This window comes from Rhinopithecus bieti, unplaced genomic scaffold, assembly GCF_001698545.2.
Source record: "Rhinopithecus bieti isolate Rb0 unplaced genomic scaffold, ASM169854v2 scaffold_9581, whole genome shotgun sequence".
NCBI classification, from domain to species: Eukaryota; Metazoa; Chordata; class Mammalia; order Primates; family Cercopithecidae; genus Rhinopithecus; species Rhinopithecus bieti.
In genome coordinates this window covers 1,627,268-1,642,983 of record NW_016806413.1, presented here as the reverse complement: position 1 = coordinate 1,642,983, position 15,716 = coordinate 1,627,268, and the positions used below count along the sequence as shown (strand labels likewise).

Sequence of the window (15,716 nt, the reverse complement as noted above, 5' to 3'; positions counted from 1 at the left end):
GACTCCGTCTCAAAAAAAAATAAAAATAAAAATAAATAAATAAATAAATAAATAAATAAAAATGAAAATAAAAGACAGCTCTTAGAATGGAAATTTTCTTATTAGCCCAGATCCATAAGCAACAGCTTGCATTTGTTTTAGGCACAGGGCTAAGTACTTTGCCTGTATTATTTAATTTAATCTTCGCAATAGCCTTAGGAAGTAAGTGCAGTTTTTATTCTTAGTTTTCTAGGAAATGGAGCCACAGAGAGCTGAAATGACTTGCACAAGATCACATAGCTCCAAGGCGTGATGCCAGGAATCAGACCCAGATTGTGTATCTCTGTGATTGGGGACTGATGTGCTGGGATGAGTTTAATAGGCAGTGTGACTTCCTATTACTGGGTCGGAGGATTTCTGATACTCTTCAAGTCAAAGCTGAGATGTGCCCCTCTTTTCAGAATAGTTAGGACAGCCTAGGAAATGAGCACCCAGATGCTTCTTGGGCAAAGTTTGCTTGCCAGTTCTGTTTGACTTTGGGAATCATTGCTGCCACTGGGTCCAGGCTGGGTGGGCTGGGGAATCTTACTGAGAGTGACCACCTCTGGCTTCCCCTCAGGTGTCTTCTGCTGTGGGCCGTCGCCACTGACCGCCATCCGCAAAGGTGACATCTTTATTGTCTATGACACCAGATTCGTCTTCTCAGAAGTGAATGGTGACAGGCTCATCTGGTTGGTGAAGATGGTGAATGGGCAGGAGGAGTTACACATAATTTCAATGGAGACCACAAGCATTGGGAAAAACATCAGCACCAAGGCAGTGGGCCAAGACAGGAGGAGAGATATCACCTACGAGTACAAGTATCCAGAAGGTGGCCAGCATCACAGGGCTCCTTCTAACTCAGCCCCTGAGTCACTCAGTCCATGAAAAGACTCAAGATTGGGGGTGGGCCTGGGCAATATGGTGAAACCCCGTCCCTACCAAAAAAAAAAAAAAAAAGAAAATTAGCCGGGTATGGTGGCATGTGCCTTTGGTCCCAGCTACTCAGGAGGCTAAGGTGGGAGGACTGCTTGAGCCAGGGAGGTTGAGGTTGCAGTGAGCAATGACTATGCCACTGCACTCCAGCCTGGGTGACAGAACAAGACCCTGTCTCAAACAAACAAACAACAAAAAAACACAAATCCTAATTGAGGCCTTTGCATTGCTCATTCACCTTGCTAAGACTGTCCGTGCTCCCCAGTGCCCAGGAGATTAGACATCTTCTCAGCCTGGCTTTCTGGCCCCTGCAGAGCTGGCCTCTGGCTCCTTTCCTGAGCTCAAGTTCATCCCCTAGCCATGCTGCCTGCTGTTCCCTGAAAAGGCTGGCTACTTTCACTCCTGGCCAAATCTCTGCTTATGCTTTCCCCACCTGAACTGTCTCCTTTGCAGTCTCTACTATCCACAGGCTCATACGCTGCCTCTGTTCTTGATGTGCCTCAATCTTACAGATTTGTATTTCCCCTATGGCCTATTGGCTGTGGTTCCTGTATCACGTGGTAAGGAAAGGAAGACAACTCCATACAGCATCCTCAAAGGGTGCAAGAGTCCAGACAGGGGCAAACTAAAGATGGGATGTGATTAACAGGAAGGCAGGAAATCGTAAGGACTCATAGATGAGGGAGCAATTTGCTGTGCTATGGGATGGCAGATGGCACCCATGCAGCTGGGGCTTTTCCCACCCTCCATTGCAGTACAGTTACAAGCAGGTCAGTTTGGACCCCTGGGTTGATTGTGAGCTTGCAGAAAACCTTGCACAAGGTAGGCCTGCAGGAAATATTTCTTCCATATAAATGGGGCAAGTGATGGCTACCAAGGCAGCTCAGGGCAAACTGGAGATTTCCACTTTGATGTCTATTTGTGTTCAGAGTGGACGTGGATGGAGAGCTTTGTAACCAAGCTCAGAAATTCCTGTCTTACAGCTGCTCTCTCTGAAATAAAATCTTATCCTCAGGGCTGTGTTGAAAATGAGCAAACTTGATTAAAAGCAATTAGGTCAGGAGTTTTTTTTCTTTTTTTGGCAGTGTGACAGAAGTATCAGAGAGGGAGGGATATGATAGAGAGGGAGACCAGTGGTATCTGTCAACTGCTACACTTTTGATCGTGTCCCTCAGATCTCTGAGGCTCTGTTCTCTTTTCCTCATTGTTTTTCCTTTCTGTCTCTCAGACTAGATAATCTTATGACCTGTCTTCAAGTTTGCTGATTTTCCTGCAAGCTCTAATCCGCTATTATTGTACTTTTCAACTCCAGAATTTATATTTGGTTCTTTTTTAAAAATAATTTTAATCTCTTTCAATATTCTGTATTTGGCAAGCCATTTGTTCTCATGCCTTTTTTTAGTTCTTTGAATATATTTAAAATAACGAATTTAAAGTCTTTGTCTAGTAGGTTCAATGTCAGGGCTTCCTTAGGGACAGTTTTTATTGACTGTTTCCATGTTCCTCCCCTCCAACCCCTGTACCGCCATGTATGGCCTATACTTTGTATGTCCTGTAATTTTTTGTTAAAAATTGGACATTTTAAAAAACATAATATGGTCACTCTAGAAATCAGATCCTGTACCCCGTCCCAGGGTTGCTTTTGTTGTTGCTGTTTGTTTAATGACTTCCCTGATATAATTCCAGAAAGTCTGTAATCTTTCTTGTCCATGACCACTGAATTCTCTGCACAGTTTGCTGAATGGTCAGCTAATGATTGGATGGATATTGCTTTAAATTTCTTGAATCATTAAGACTCCTAGCCTTTGGCAAGGGGCTCTGTGTACAAGTTGGGGTACATTTCATTGCCTTGGCAGGCAATTTATAATTCCGCCTTCACTTCTTGCTTGGGCAGAGCCTCAAGGTCAGTTAGAGGTGAGAGCTTAGAGCCTTATCAGAGCTTTCTCAGACGTTCTAGATTTCCAGGATTCTGTCTGAGCTTTCCAAAGCCCCTATGGACATTTTGTTCCTCAGTTTTTCCTTTTAAGATTTTTGATCGGCTTCTTTTCCCCTCAACTCCCTTCTTTTCCTTGTTGCCTTAGGAAACTGCAATTGTAAACAATTGCTGTAGGTTGGTTGTTTGTCTTAACAAATGCTCCAGGGAAAAGGCTGTTGGTAACGAGGGAGCTCTGAGTCAGGTCAAGGAAGACAAACTCTGTGAATGAGGGTTTCCAGGGAATCGCCCTTAGGTGAATTAACAACAATTCTGTGGTAGTGGAGCTTTTAGGGAACTCCAAAATGAATCTGTCCCCTCCGGAGGTGGCTAGGCTGCTGGTTTTCACTGTGATTTGGTGCTGTTGGTTTTTGAGTCTACTGTGGAGCTGGAGAGAAGGGGAGATGGGAATCAGAATGCCACAAAACTATTCTTACTGAGATTGTGCTGTTTTACTTGAATACATGCTCCTTAGATTATTATAAGCCTTTAGTTAATGTCAAGAGTTCTGAAAAAATTGTTTTGATAATTTTTGCCAATGTTCTCATTGCTTTTATGGAGAAGCAGATTTTTGGAGGTCTTTATTCTGCCATTCCCACTAATGTCAGAATGTGCTATTGCTTAGGAATGGGGATTTGAATGCTCCTCTCTGTGAATCTATAGCTCATGGGCTCCAGGGATGTCTCTGGAGTCCTGGCCATGCAGATGGGCTCCTTCTGCCACGGCGGTGGTTGGGACATTTGGCCCTTGAAGGAGCACCTGAAGGAACCTGTCTTTGTGTCTCTTTCAGGCTCCTCCGAGGAGAGGCAGGTCATGGATCATGCCTTCCTCCTTCTCAGTTCTGAGAGGGAGCACAGACGACCTGTAAAAGAGAACTTTCTTCACATGTCGGTACAGTCAGATGATGTGCTGCTGGGAAACCCTGTTAATTTCACCGTGATTCTCAAAAGGAAGACTGCTGCCCTACAGAATGTCAACATCTCGGGCTCCTTTGAACTGCAGTTGTACACTGGCAAGAAGGTGGCAAAACTGTGTGACCTCAATAAGACCTCGCAGATCCAAGGTCAAGGTACCAGAACCATGGGGAGGAGAGGCCTCAAGTGAGCTCAGGGTCCCCACAATCTGAAATCCTTCTTCTCCTCTGTGGACAACTTCCATACATTAACAAATTTTTGTGTGTGAGTTAACACAAACAAAGATTTATTGAAAACCTACCCCTTGGTAGTCAGAAGAAAGCCAGGCACAGAGGAAAAGTGGGCCAATAGACCACTGGACTAGGAGCCTGGGTCTATCGTAGAGCTCTAAATTAGGGGTGCTGAAAGTGTCATGAGAAGTCTTCTATGGTGGCAGAAATTTTAATCTCAGATGCCCAATCAAATCAATGATTATGTGTGCCCAGGGGACAGTGTTGGGAACAAGTGGAATGTCCTGATGACAATGGGTAATGTCTGTCATGCACTCAGGATGGAAGCTTGGAGAAATTGGCCAATTATTATTCCATCTTGAGCCCAACGTCTTGTTTTCTAAAGAGAGTATGGGACATGTCCAAGGTTATCCAGTTCAATTCATACAAAGTTAATCTAATTCTGTGCTTGATGAGGAAAACTCAGGGGGCCTATGATGAATGACCTCTCCCCTCCACCCTGACTCTTTGGCAGTATCAGAAGTGACTCTGACCTTGGACTCCAAGACCTACATCAACAGCCTGGCTATATTAGATGATGAGCCAGTTATCAGAGGTTTCATCATTGCGGAAATTGTGGAGTCTAAAGAAATCATGGCCTCTGAAGTATTCACGTCTTTCCAGTACCCTGAGTTCTCTATAGAGGTGAGATTCCTGCAGGCCATAAAGGGCTCCTCCTGCCTGCAAGTTGGCCACGGAGTGTGACGGGGCCCTTAAGAACCCTGAGGGTCCTTGGTTGGCTCATGCATATCTTCTCTCCCCATCTCTCCTCCCCACCCTACTACAGTTGCCTAACACAGGCAGAGTTGGCCAGCTACTTGTCTGCAATTGTATCTTCAGGAATACTCTGGCCATCCCTTTGACTGACGTTAAGTTCTCTTTGGAAAGCCTGGGCATCTCCTCACTGCAGACCTCTGACCATGGGTGAGTCCGCCTGAGGTATTCTTACAAACAGAAATACACTTCTGGACATATATCTTGCACATGTGTGCATATTCTTGAGATGTGAATTCCCAGTATGGGGTCATAGGGTCAAAACGTAGATACATTTTGCTAGTGCCAAATTACTTTCAGAAAAGATTGCATCAATTTATGCTCTATCAACAGATCTTTTTGATTCTTGCCAATCTAGCAGTTAAGTAATCTCATTGCTTTACTTTGCATCTCTGATTATTTGTGAGGCTGAATATTTCTTACATTAATTGACTCTCTCCTGTGAATTGCCTGTTCCTAACTTTTGTCCATTTTTCTACTGAGTCATTTATTTTTTCATATTAGTATGGAGTCTTTACACAGTAAAGAGTGTTATGTGCTGTGAATTGTTTATAGCAGTTTGTATTTAAATTTTTAATTTTAATTTTTAATTTATTTATTTTGAGACAGAGTCTCACTTTGTCGCCCAGGCTGGAGTGCAGTTACAGGATCTCAGCTCACTGCAACCTCCATCCGTCCCCAGGTTCAAGTGATTCTCCTGCCTTGGCCTCCTGAGTAGCTGGGATTACAGGCATGCGCCACCACACCTGGCTAATTTTTGTATTTTTAGTAGAGATGGGGTTTTCCCATATTGGCCAGCCTGGTCTTGAACTCCTGACTTCAGGTGATCTGCCCGCCTTGGCCTCCCAAAGTGCTGGGATTACAGGCATGGGCCATCATGCCCGGCCAAACAGTTTGTATGTTTTTAAACACTAAGATGTCTTTCACCATTAGAACTTTTAAATTTTAATGTAGTCAAATTTTTCAATCTTTTCCCTTACGGATACTGAATTTCATGTTATCCTAGGTGCACAGAAATATTCTCTTATGCTTTTTCTAGAATTTCCAGCTTTATTTACACAAGTAGGTATTTATCTGGAATTTTTTTTGGGTGTGGTGTGATGTGGAGCTCCAACTTTGTGTATGGTTTTCCTAGTACTTTGTAGCACTGCCTTTATTAGGCTGTAAATTCCCATATATATCTGGGCCTCTGGACTCTTTAATTTGCTATTTCATTTGTCTTCTTCTACTATAACATCATACCACTTAAATTATTATAGTTCTAGAATAATTTTATATGATTATCATATCTACATATTGATATGTATTAGCCAGATCCCCACCCCCCACATTTTTGTCTATAGAACTTTTAGAATCATCTTGTCATATAGTTTAAAAACAGTTGGGATTTAAGTTGATACTGCATTGAATTTACCTATTTATTTGGGGGAGAAATGTGCCAAATGACAATATCGTGTCTTACCATCTAGGAATATGAGATTTTCCCATTTTTTTCAAGTCTTTTTTATCACCTTTAGAAAAGCAATGTTGTTTTCTTTATATACCCATGTGCACGTTCTTAGTTGGGTTAATTCCAAGATGCATCAGTATTATAGCTTTATGAATGAAATATTTTTCATTATATTTTCTAATCGTTTGCTGGACTATATGGAAATTGATTTTTGGCATGCTGATATATCCAGCAAAAACCTTTACTGAACTCTAATATTTTGTTTCTGAGAGGTTTCTGATGGTCTCTTTCTTACAGGATGTCTGAATCTTCCAAGTAAAAACCAGTAGACTCCTATTTTCCTTAGATCAGGATTGATCACATTTTAACGTGCACACAAATTACCTGGGGAGTATTGTTACAGCGTAGATTCTGATTCAGTAGGTTTAGGGTGGAGGCTCAGATTCTGTGTTTCCTACAAGCTCCCGGGTGATGCTAGTATTGCTGAGCCCCAGAACAGACTTTGAGTAGTGAGGGGCTAGACAATTCCTTTCACGTGGATTCAACATAAGATACATGTTCCTCTTAGATTTCATGTAATAGATAACTGTTGCTAACACCCGTGAAACAAGAACATTTGTAGTAAAGTCAGGCAAGACTCCAGGGAAGGTTTGTGAAATGTCAGAGTTGGAAGAGCTTCTGGAAACCAGCTGGTTCAACCACCTTGCTTTATATCTGAGAAAACTGATAGCAGCACCCAGGGTGTAGGTTCTGCTATAGAACTTTTAGAATCATCTTGTCATATAGTTTAAAAACAGTTGGGATTTAACTTGATACTGCATTGAATTTACCTATTTATTTGGGGGACAATTGTGCCAAATGACAATATTGTGTCTTACCATCTAGGAATGTGCCATGCCCTGGAATGGCCAGGGCTTTTCAAAGAGGCTGAGCTAAGGCTCGGCTTTCTGGTTTCTCACCCAACTCATCTTCTTCCTCTTCCCGTAACATCCTTGGCTGATTGTATGTCCGTATGTCTTTGAATTTTCCAGGACGGTGCAGCCTGGTGAGACCATCCAATCCCAAATAAAATGCACCCCAATAAAAACTGGACCCAAGAAATTTATCGTCAAGTTAAGTTCCAAACAAGTGAAAGAGATTAACGCTCAGAAGATTGTTCTCATCACCAAGTAGCCTTGTCTGATGCTGTGGGGCCTTAGTTGAGATTTCAGCATTTCCTACTTTGTGCTTAGCTTTCAGATTATGGATGATTAAATTTGATGACTTTTATGAGGGCAGATTCAAGAGCAGGAGGTCAGAAAGGCCAACACAACCATAAGCAGCCAGACCCACAAGGCCAGGTCCTGTGCTGTCACACAGCTATAAACACCAGCCTAGGCCACAGAGTCCCGTCCCTTTCCTGAGTCATGGCCTCAAAAATCAGGGCCACCATTGTCTCAATTCAAATGCATAGACGTCAAAGCCACAGATTCTCTCCCTGGAGCAGCAGTCTATGGGCATGGGAGTGGTTAGAGAGTCCCCAGTAGCTGCCACCCGCTGGCGCCCCGTGAGAAGCTGCCATATCTTCAGGCCATGTGTTTGCAGGCCCTGAAGGCACCTGTCAACTGGAGTGCTCTCTCAGCACTGGGGTGGGCCTGCTAGAAGTGCATTCTCCTCCTATTGCCTCCATTGTCCTCTCTCTATCCCTGAAATCCAGGAAGTCCCTCTCCTGGTGCTCCAAGCAGTTTGAAGCCCAATCTGGAAGGACATTTCTCAAGGGCCACGTGGTTTTGCAGACACCTCTGTCCTCAGGCCTGAACTCACTATAAAAACCCATGTCAGCAAACAGTGACCAGCAAATCCTCTTCCCTTATTCTAACTGCTGCCCCTTAGGAGACTCCAGGGGGCAGGCATTGCTTCCTCCCTGGTGTGAACTCTTTGGTATTCCATCCACCATCCTGGCAACTCAAGGCTGCTTCTGTTAACTGAAGCCTGCTCCTTGTTCTGCCCTCCAGAGATTTGCTCAAATGATCACTATGCTTTAAATTAAACTCTACTTCAAGAAAACTCTGTGGTCCCTGAGTCCTTTTTTCTTTACGCCAATAAGCTTCTTAAAGTATCCTGTGCTGGGGGTTTATTTTATGTGGTCACTTGGGGAGCCGCGGAATCCTCTGGCCTCCCCAGGCAAAGGTGCTCCGAGGAGTTGGCTTCTTCTTCTTTTTTTTTTTTTGAGACGGAGTCTCGCTCTGTCACCCAGGCTGGAGTGCAGTGGCCGGATCTCAGCTCACTGCAAGCTCCGCCTCCCGGGTTCACGCCATTTTCCTGCCCCAGCCTCCCAAGTAGCTGGGACTACAGGTGCCCGCCACCACCCCCAGATAATTTTTTGTATTTTTTTTTTTAGTAGAGACGGGGTTTCACCGTGTTAGCCAGGATGGTCTTGATCTCCTGACCTCGTGATCTGCCCGCCTCGGCCTCCCAAAGTGCTGGGATTACAGGCGTGAGCCACCGCGCCCGGCCGGAGTTGGCTTCTTTATTGTCTGTTCAGTACATCCAACCCCTCTCTCAAAGGCTGTCACCCCAACTGGATACACACCCTGGCAGAGGCACATGCGTAGCTTGAATGAGGGTTATTTTGTGTCTAATTCACAGGACAGTCAGGGGTGGGATACCTGTCATCCTCTGCCTTTCCAGCTGCCCAAGTGAAAAAACCTCAATCCTGGTCACCCTTGCCCCAGTTGCCCGCTTCCCTGACATACAGTAGGTGTTCAATAAATGTTTATTGAAGGAAAGGTGATTGTTCCTTCTGCTGGAAATACCACAAGGGTGGTGACACAAACAGAAGGGTTTGGTCAGTCACTCCACAGCACAGTGTCCGATCCCAAGAGGTCATAAAGCCTGGCATGGCCACTGTGTGGTGCCGTATGACACTTGTCTCCCACACTGGGAATGGAAGAAAAGTAGCTTTCCTAGAGGTGCCTTTAGGGTGACCCATGAGGAAGGACACTGCCCAAGGGTTTGGGCTGGGATCTCTTAATTAAAACAGGAGACTCCAGTCACTGAGGGTGAGCAAAGAGCTTTTTATTCAAAGAAAGAGGCAAATTGCACCCACTCTCTCTCCCTGTAAGATCTCATCAGGTTTTGACATCAGTTGCAATGCTTTCAGTTTGAGGCTAAGCAGAATGTTATGCTGTGAACGGTCACCACAGACAGACCACTGTGTCGCTGGTATAGGGAGGTGAGGCTCAGGGTTGGACAGGTTAATTACCTACCTAACCCTGGCTGTGGCCCAGCCCAGCACCTTCCAGAACAGGGACTGACATGGCTGAGGTCTACCTTGGAGATGGGGTCAGTGATGAGGGGAGGCAGGGTCTGCCTCTGTGCAGATAAAATGCCCCAGCCTTCCTTTCCAGAGCAACCAAACTGCAAACACAATGGGCTTTGGGGCTGGTGTGTACCTCTGCTTTCAGGCCAAGCTGGATCCCTGGGAGAGGAGTTTGAAGCCCAATGTGCAAGGACATTTCTCAAGGGCCATGTGGTTTCGCAGACACCCCGTCCTCAGGCTTGAACTCACCATAAAGACCCATGTCAGCACACAGTGACCAGCAAATCCTCTTTGCTTATTGGAACTGCTGTCCCCTAGGAGACTCCGGGCGCAGGCATTGCTTCCTCCTTGGTGTGAACTCCTTGGTATTTCATCCGCCACCCTGGCAGCCCAGAGATGCTTCTGAGTTAGGATAACAAATAGGGGGGCCCTACAGTCAGAGCAGCTCTTACCCAAAGTGGTGAGCGTCAACTTCCTGTCCAGATTGCAAGTTAACGGCCTTTACAGCTGACTCAAGCTCCTATGTCGTTATTAATAAATATTAAAGCTGATAAGGACCAAGAAAGTGGGCCTGCAGCCTGACTGTGAGAGGCCCAATGTCTTTCTGGTTGCTCTGTTAATGTTAGAATCCCCCATCACCCCTCTTGTGGGTCATACTTGGAGAGCTCTGAGCAAGGATTAGGGCAGAGGTGGCTTTGTGAACATTGGGCCCTTTGAGCAATTAACCCCAGGCCCTTGTGGGTCATCAGTTGTAGAGAGACAGTCTCTGGCAGGATCGTCACCCTTCACAGAGTGTCCAAGGATGCTGTCCAAGAACCAGGATGCTGCTTGGCTCTTTTCTTTCTCATGGTTGCTAGTTTCCTTTCTCAGTGTCCTGAGACTGCACCTCCAAACACTGACCTTCTTCTCCTCTGAACTGGAGCCACAGGCCACTTGGGGCCAGGACTCATGCCCTTTTGCCTGGAGCTGGAAGGGGGGCCCTGACACTGAGGCCTTGCAGGGGCATGCTCTGCTGAGTGCCTATGCCCCTGCCAATCCTGACGCCAGTAGATGCTGGGGAAATGGCCCAAAGAGAGGAACAAAGGCCCGTGGAGGGAGTGGGTGGTGAATCCACTTCTTATACCAAACGGGGATAAGAACTCTTCCGTTGGGCTTTGTGCAGAAGATGCTGCTTCAGCAACCACTGCAATGGGGTTTGGGAGCACCAGAATGCTGCTCAGACCTTCAGAAGTGGTCCAGACACCCCAGGCTTCAAATGGGGTGAATAGAGGGCAGACTCATCCTGGTAGGGTGTGTGTGTCTGTCTTCCTGATTCATCTGATTCATCAGTCAGCAGGCCCTGGCCATCCCTCATCTTTTCAGAGACAAGATGGGCACCAATTTGGGAGAACTGGCCTCAAACACACAGGCAGGGTTTATGGTTAGTTCTACCTACGTGTGTTATTAGACTTCCTCTAAGAGGTAACGTTCAATTAAGTTCTCATGGGAGTGGTTAGAGAGTCCCCAGTAGCTCTAAAGACGTCCTTCCCGTACCCACACCTGTGAATGGCTAGATATGTAGCCACAGGCAGGACAGCTCCCAGCTGTCCCGCTCAGTGAAGACTCCAGTGTCTGTGGAATGGTGGCTCATTTTCGGCGCTACTGTCGTAACTCTGGCTCTGTCCATGCTGGCCATGTCCTGCACATGTGTGTGTAGAGTTTAATGCGGGGTCCTCTTCGAACCATGCGGCAGCCACCTCTACCTCCTAATTTCAGCAGGGGGAAGCCCTTTCCAGGGAGTGGCTGGCAGCTCTGCAGTCTTTCCAGGCTTGTCTCCCCTGATGTCAGTGTCCCAACCCAGGTCCCCAAGGCCAGCCCTGCCCGGTCCTTCTGTCACAATCTTAACTCTCAAAGCCAGGAGCCAAGGCCCCAGCCTTCCCAAGAGAAGACAGAAATCCCAGGGAAAGCCAAAGGCAAGCTCTTTTCTGCCCCTGGGCTGCCCTGTTCCAAAGATCCCTTTGCTGGGCGGAGTATGTAAAAGCCGCCCAGTCTTGGAGAACGGTTCTTGACGAGCCCTCTCAGTGCAGACTCTTCTTAGATGAACTCTGAGAAAGCCACCATCCTCCTCTGATGTCCCCAGCCTATTCCCGACCCCCAGACCTGGCCCAACATGGAGAGATGAAGGAGGGGTTACAGGGAATGGCAAGGCCAAGCGAGCGGCTCAGGGAAGCGCTGGGGGTGCTGGGAGCGCACCATGCCCATGAGCCCCGTTATCCAAAACCCCAGGACAAAGGTTGACAGCACTTTTTAGTGTTTGCTTCTCTCCCCACAGCAGCATCTATTCATCTGTCACCTCCACAGAGTCCTCATCCCTTGTCTCCTCTGATGGATCCTCCGTTGTTTCGGTGTCTGACAGCGATGTCACCTGCCGCACCATGTCTTTGTCACTGGGGATCTCTGGCTGACACGGTCTGGAGAAGGGGTTGAACCAGTTCAGGGAGAAGTCCCCACCAAAGGTCTCCTTTACTGACTGCCAGCTCCCCGTGCGCTCCCTGGGCTGGTTCTTTCGTTTGAGGCGTTCGATGCCCTGGAGGGAGAAGGGGATGAAGAGCATCAGCGTCAGCGTGGTGCTGGGCTGTGCAGCTCACGTACACACCCCCAGCTACGGCCCAGCAGTGGCGGGGTCCAGGCGTGGGTAAGATGGGGTCTGAGAGGGCAGCCTGTTGTGGCCCAGCTCAGCCCCGGGAGGTGCCTCGGAGGACTTCTGGGGTGTGGGTAGACAGCAGCGTGGAGGAACACAGCAAGCAGGGCCTGCCTGGCGGACTCACGTGTTCTCCACCCACCACCCAGCCCTCCCCTTCTTTCCTTCCACAAATGCAACGCCAGATGATGGGCAGGGGCCAGGCTGATGAGTGGCTGAGGCATAAGGGGAACCACGCATCCTCTGAGGCCGCTACAAACTGGTGACCCCCTCCTAAATATTTTTGGCCACTCCCACCAGGGTAGATAGGGGCTGCAAACACAGCAGGACCATGGGGTTAAGGAGACAGTGCAGGACACAAATAGCATGCCAGGTGAAGAAGCGGGTGCTCATACAGCTAGTGCCAACATGCAGTAGGCAGCCGGAGGGCACCCAGGACCACTGTGGGGAGGTAAAGCTGTGCTCAGGCCTGCTCATGCAGCAGATCCACCCTGCAGCCTCTTCCAAGCTGTCAACTCACCTGCCTCTGGGTGTCAGCTGCAACTCAGCCACCAGGCCACAGAAAGGGTGTTGGGGTGGGGAGATGCCCAGAGGAGGTAAAGACATGGCCAGGCCAGCTCTCCAGGCCCACAACACTCTGCACAGAGGCTTTTGACCCTCCAGTGGGGGCACTGCTTTCTCCATCTCTTCTGGAAGCCAAGGGAATTTGCTGTGGGTTTGCCGGGCTTGGGCACTGCTCATTCACATGACTCAAGAAAGATCTCTGTGTATCTAGTTCTAGGTTTTCTCTTCCACACAAGATCGTTACACAACTGGCACAATCCTTTGTTATGCAGAAAGAGAAACTGAGGCACACACACAGTCTGGGATCTGATGGTACCCTACGCCAATTCTTCTCCAGCACTTTTTCTTCCCACACCATCTCAGAGATTTATGACTCTTGACTTTTGAATCAATTCTAAGTTAAAAAAAATCGGATCACAAAAGTATATCCTCATAAGATACTTATCAATTACAAAGGGAAAAACAGTACCTTAATAGTAGGGAAGAAACAATGCGGGTACCACCTTCACCCAATGATCAAAGTTAACATCACAATAATAATGAAACGTATCAACACCGTGTGCCTCCTGATACGGTGCAACGAGGACACATTCCTTCAGCAGTGCTCCTGTCCCAAATGCCTAACCTCAATCTAATCATGAGAAAAACATCAAAAACACAATCTGAAGGACAGCCTAAAGAATACCTGCCCTACATCTTCAAAAGGGTCAAAGACCCTTTTGATGAAAAGATTTTGGAACCAGATAGACCTGGTGGTACAAAACATTGTGAATGCATTAAATGTACACTGTAAAATGGCTAATTTTATGTTACAGGAATTTCACCTCAATTTTTAAAAAGGGTCAAGGTCATGAAAGACAAAGGAAGACTGAGGCACTGTCACAAACTGGAGGAGACTAAGGAGACATCGCAAATGATGCAGTGCGGGATCCTGGAACAGAAAAGGGTGTTAATGGGACAACAGGAGAAATGTGAATAAGGTACATACATTAGTTAAGGGTATGGTGTTGCCAATGTCCAGGGTTTTATATTTGTGTTATGGTTGTATAAAATATTTACCTTTGGTGAGACTGATTGAAGGGTACATGGGAACTCTTTGTACTGTTTTTGTCACATTTTTCTAAGTCTGAAGTTATTTCACAAAAGTTTAAAAATAATCAATAATCAAAGATTTATGCAATACAAACTTGAACACTGAATTATAATAATGCAAAGTTGGAAACGAGAAATGCCCAATAACGATGGTTAAGCAAATGATTCTATAACACTATGCAGCTAGAAAAGATGGTTTAATATAGTTTTACATGACATTAGAACATTTGTGTGGTTACTGTTGGGGATGGAATTCTAGATGATTTGTATTTATTTCTGTAGACTTCTCACATAGTCCAAGTTTTACCAATGAGCCAATGTTACTTTTATAATCAGAACAAAAACAGCTGTTTCAGAAAATGGATCTTGTTGACACAAGTCTAGAGGGACCTTCATGTGGGTCATGAACACAGGATGCCATGCTGCTTCCTGACTGGCCCCTCGCCAGGCCTCCCTTCTTGGCACAGAAGCAGTGACCAGCTGAGATGATTTGCTCTGGGCATTCTGCATTCCCTTCCTGGGTGATTGTCTGCAGCCTGTCGAGAAAGAGGCTTTAACTTGATAGCACAAGAGCTGGGACATCACCATATGGCAGATCCAGCTACAGAGGAGACACCCAGAAATGACAGATTGGCTGCATCCATACTGACGTGGACTCAAAGCCATGACCACAGGTTTTTATAGCCTCCTTGTGAGGAGGTGGGTATGAGTATTGATGATTGGCAGATGGGGAAGAAACAGAAGTTCCAAGAGGCCATGACAGTGGCCAAGGCTCATCTAGCTTGTTATGTATCAGAACTGGGACCAGAAGTAGTGTCGTTTTTTTCTGCCCAACATGTTTCCAGCTCTACTGCAAATCACCACTGTGCCGAGGCTGAGCTCAGTGAGAAGGGGAATGAAGCCAAGAGCCCACAGGATGATTATTTGCCATTCTTGTGGCATGCTCCCAGATAGGCACTCTTGGATTATACTCAACCTCCTCACCAAGCTCATAAAAGTATTCCAGACAGAGCCTGGCCTGTCTACCAGAGGTCTTCAGTAGTAAAGTGGACAAACGTTCAGGGAGTGTTGACTTTTGAGTCCGGAAAGAAAATATTGCAAACAAATCTGATGTATAAAAATGGGCTGAGGGCTGCTTTTTCCTGGTAGGACTCAATTTTGAGTTTTATGTGGATTTAAAGGAATCTTGCAGGCAAAGTTCTTAAACTTGAGGTTTGCAGAGGAGCAGTAATACTAGCTTCAGGCTCAAGAGAACAAACAAAAATTGTTGATGCCTGGGAAGGGGATCATAGTCGACACCAGCAGCTCTTGCAAAGGGTGTGTGACGGGCCTTTTGGCTCAGGTCAGCCTGGGTGATACATGAGCTGTGATCTGTGAACAAACTCACCAACACTCCAAAATGAATGTATTAGGACTAAGGCTTCCGAGGAAGGAAGAGTCTGTGCAGACTCAGCTGAGCCCCACAGAGCGAGAACAGACTGTTCCCTGCTCCCTGTATCATCAGATGTAGAAAGCCAGAGCCTCAGGGAGCAGTCTATGCAAATGTGTCTCTTCATAGCTGGGCAGATAGCACTGTCTCTCTTCATCAGAGTTTTTTTTTTTTTTTTTTTTTTTTTTTGAGACGGAGTCTCGCTCTGTCGCCAGGCTAGAGTGCAGTGGCCGGATCTCAGCTCACTGCAAGCTCCGCCTCCCAGGTTTACGCCATTCTCCTGCCTCAGTCTCCCGAGTAACTGGGACTACAGGGGC

General features: G+C 46.5%; 2 protein-coding genes across 12 annotated transcripts in view; one reads left to right on the top strand and one right to left on the bottom strand.

Moving 5' to 3' along the window:
• TGM4 (transglutaminase 4) overlaps positions 1-8,379 on the top strand; it is a 71,137-nt gene extending 62,758 nt beyond the window's left edge. For all 3 annotated transcript variants that reach the window (XM_017876286.1, XM_017876285.1, XM_017876284.1), the window contains 5 exons: positions 599-850; positions 3,717-3,995; positions 4,585-4,754; positions 4,897-5,033; positions 7,365-8,379. In XM_017876286.1, the coding sequence (XP_017731775.1) occupies positions 599-850; positions 3,717-3,995; positions 4,585-4,754; positions 4,897-5,033; positions 7,365-7,506 (980 nt within the window). In that variant the 3' untranslated portion in view covers positions 7,507-8,379. The remainder of the gene's footprint in view (positions 1-598; positions 851-3,716; positions 3,996-4,584; positions 4,755-4,896; positions 5,034-7,364) is intronic.
• Positions 8,380-9,369: 990 nt separating this feature from the next.
• The window catches only part of ZDHHC3 (zDHHC palmitoyltransferase 3), a 64,430-nt gene continuing 58,083 nt past the window's right edge, over positions 9,370-15,716 (bottom strand). For 7 of the 9 annotated variants that reach the window (XM_017876266.1, XM_017876270.1, XM_017876273.1 and 4 more), the window contains one exon: positions 9,370-12,200. In XM_017876266.1, coding sequence (XP_017731755.1) covers positions 11,952-12,200 — 249 coding nt within the window. In that variant the 3' untranslated portion in view covers positions 9,370-11,951. Of the gene's footprint in view, positions 12,201-12,834; positions 13,004-15,716 lie in introns of all 9 variants that reach the window. The other 2 variants (XM_017876272.1, XR_001886409.1) reach the window with 2 other exon arrangements.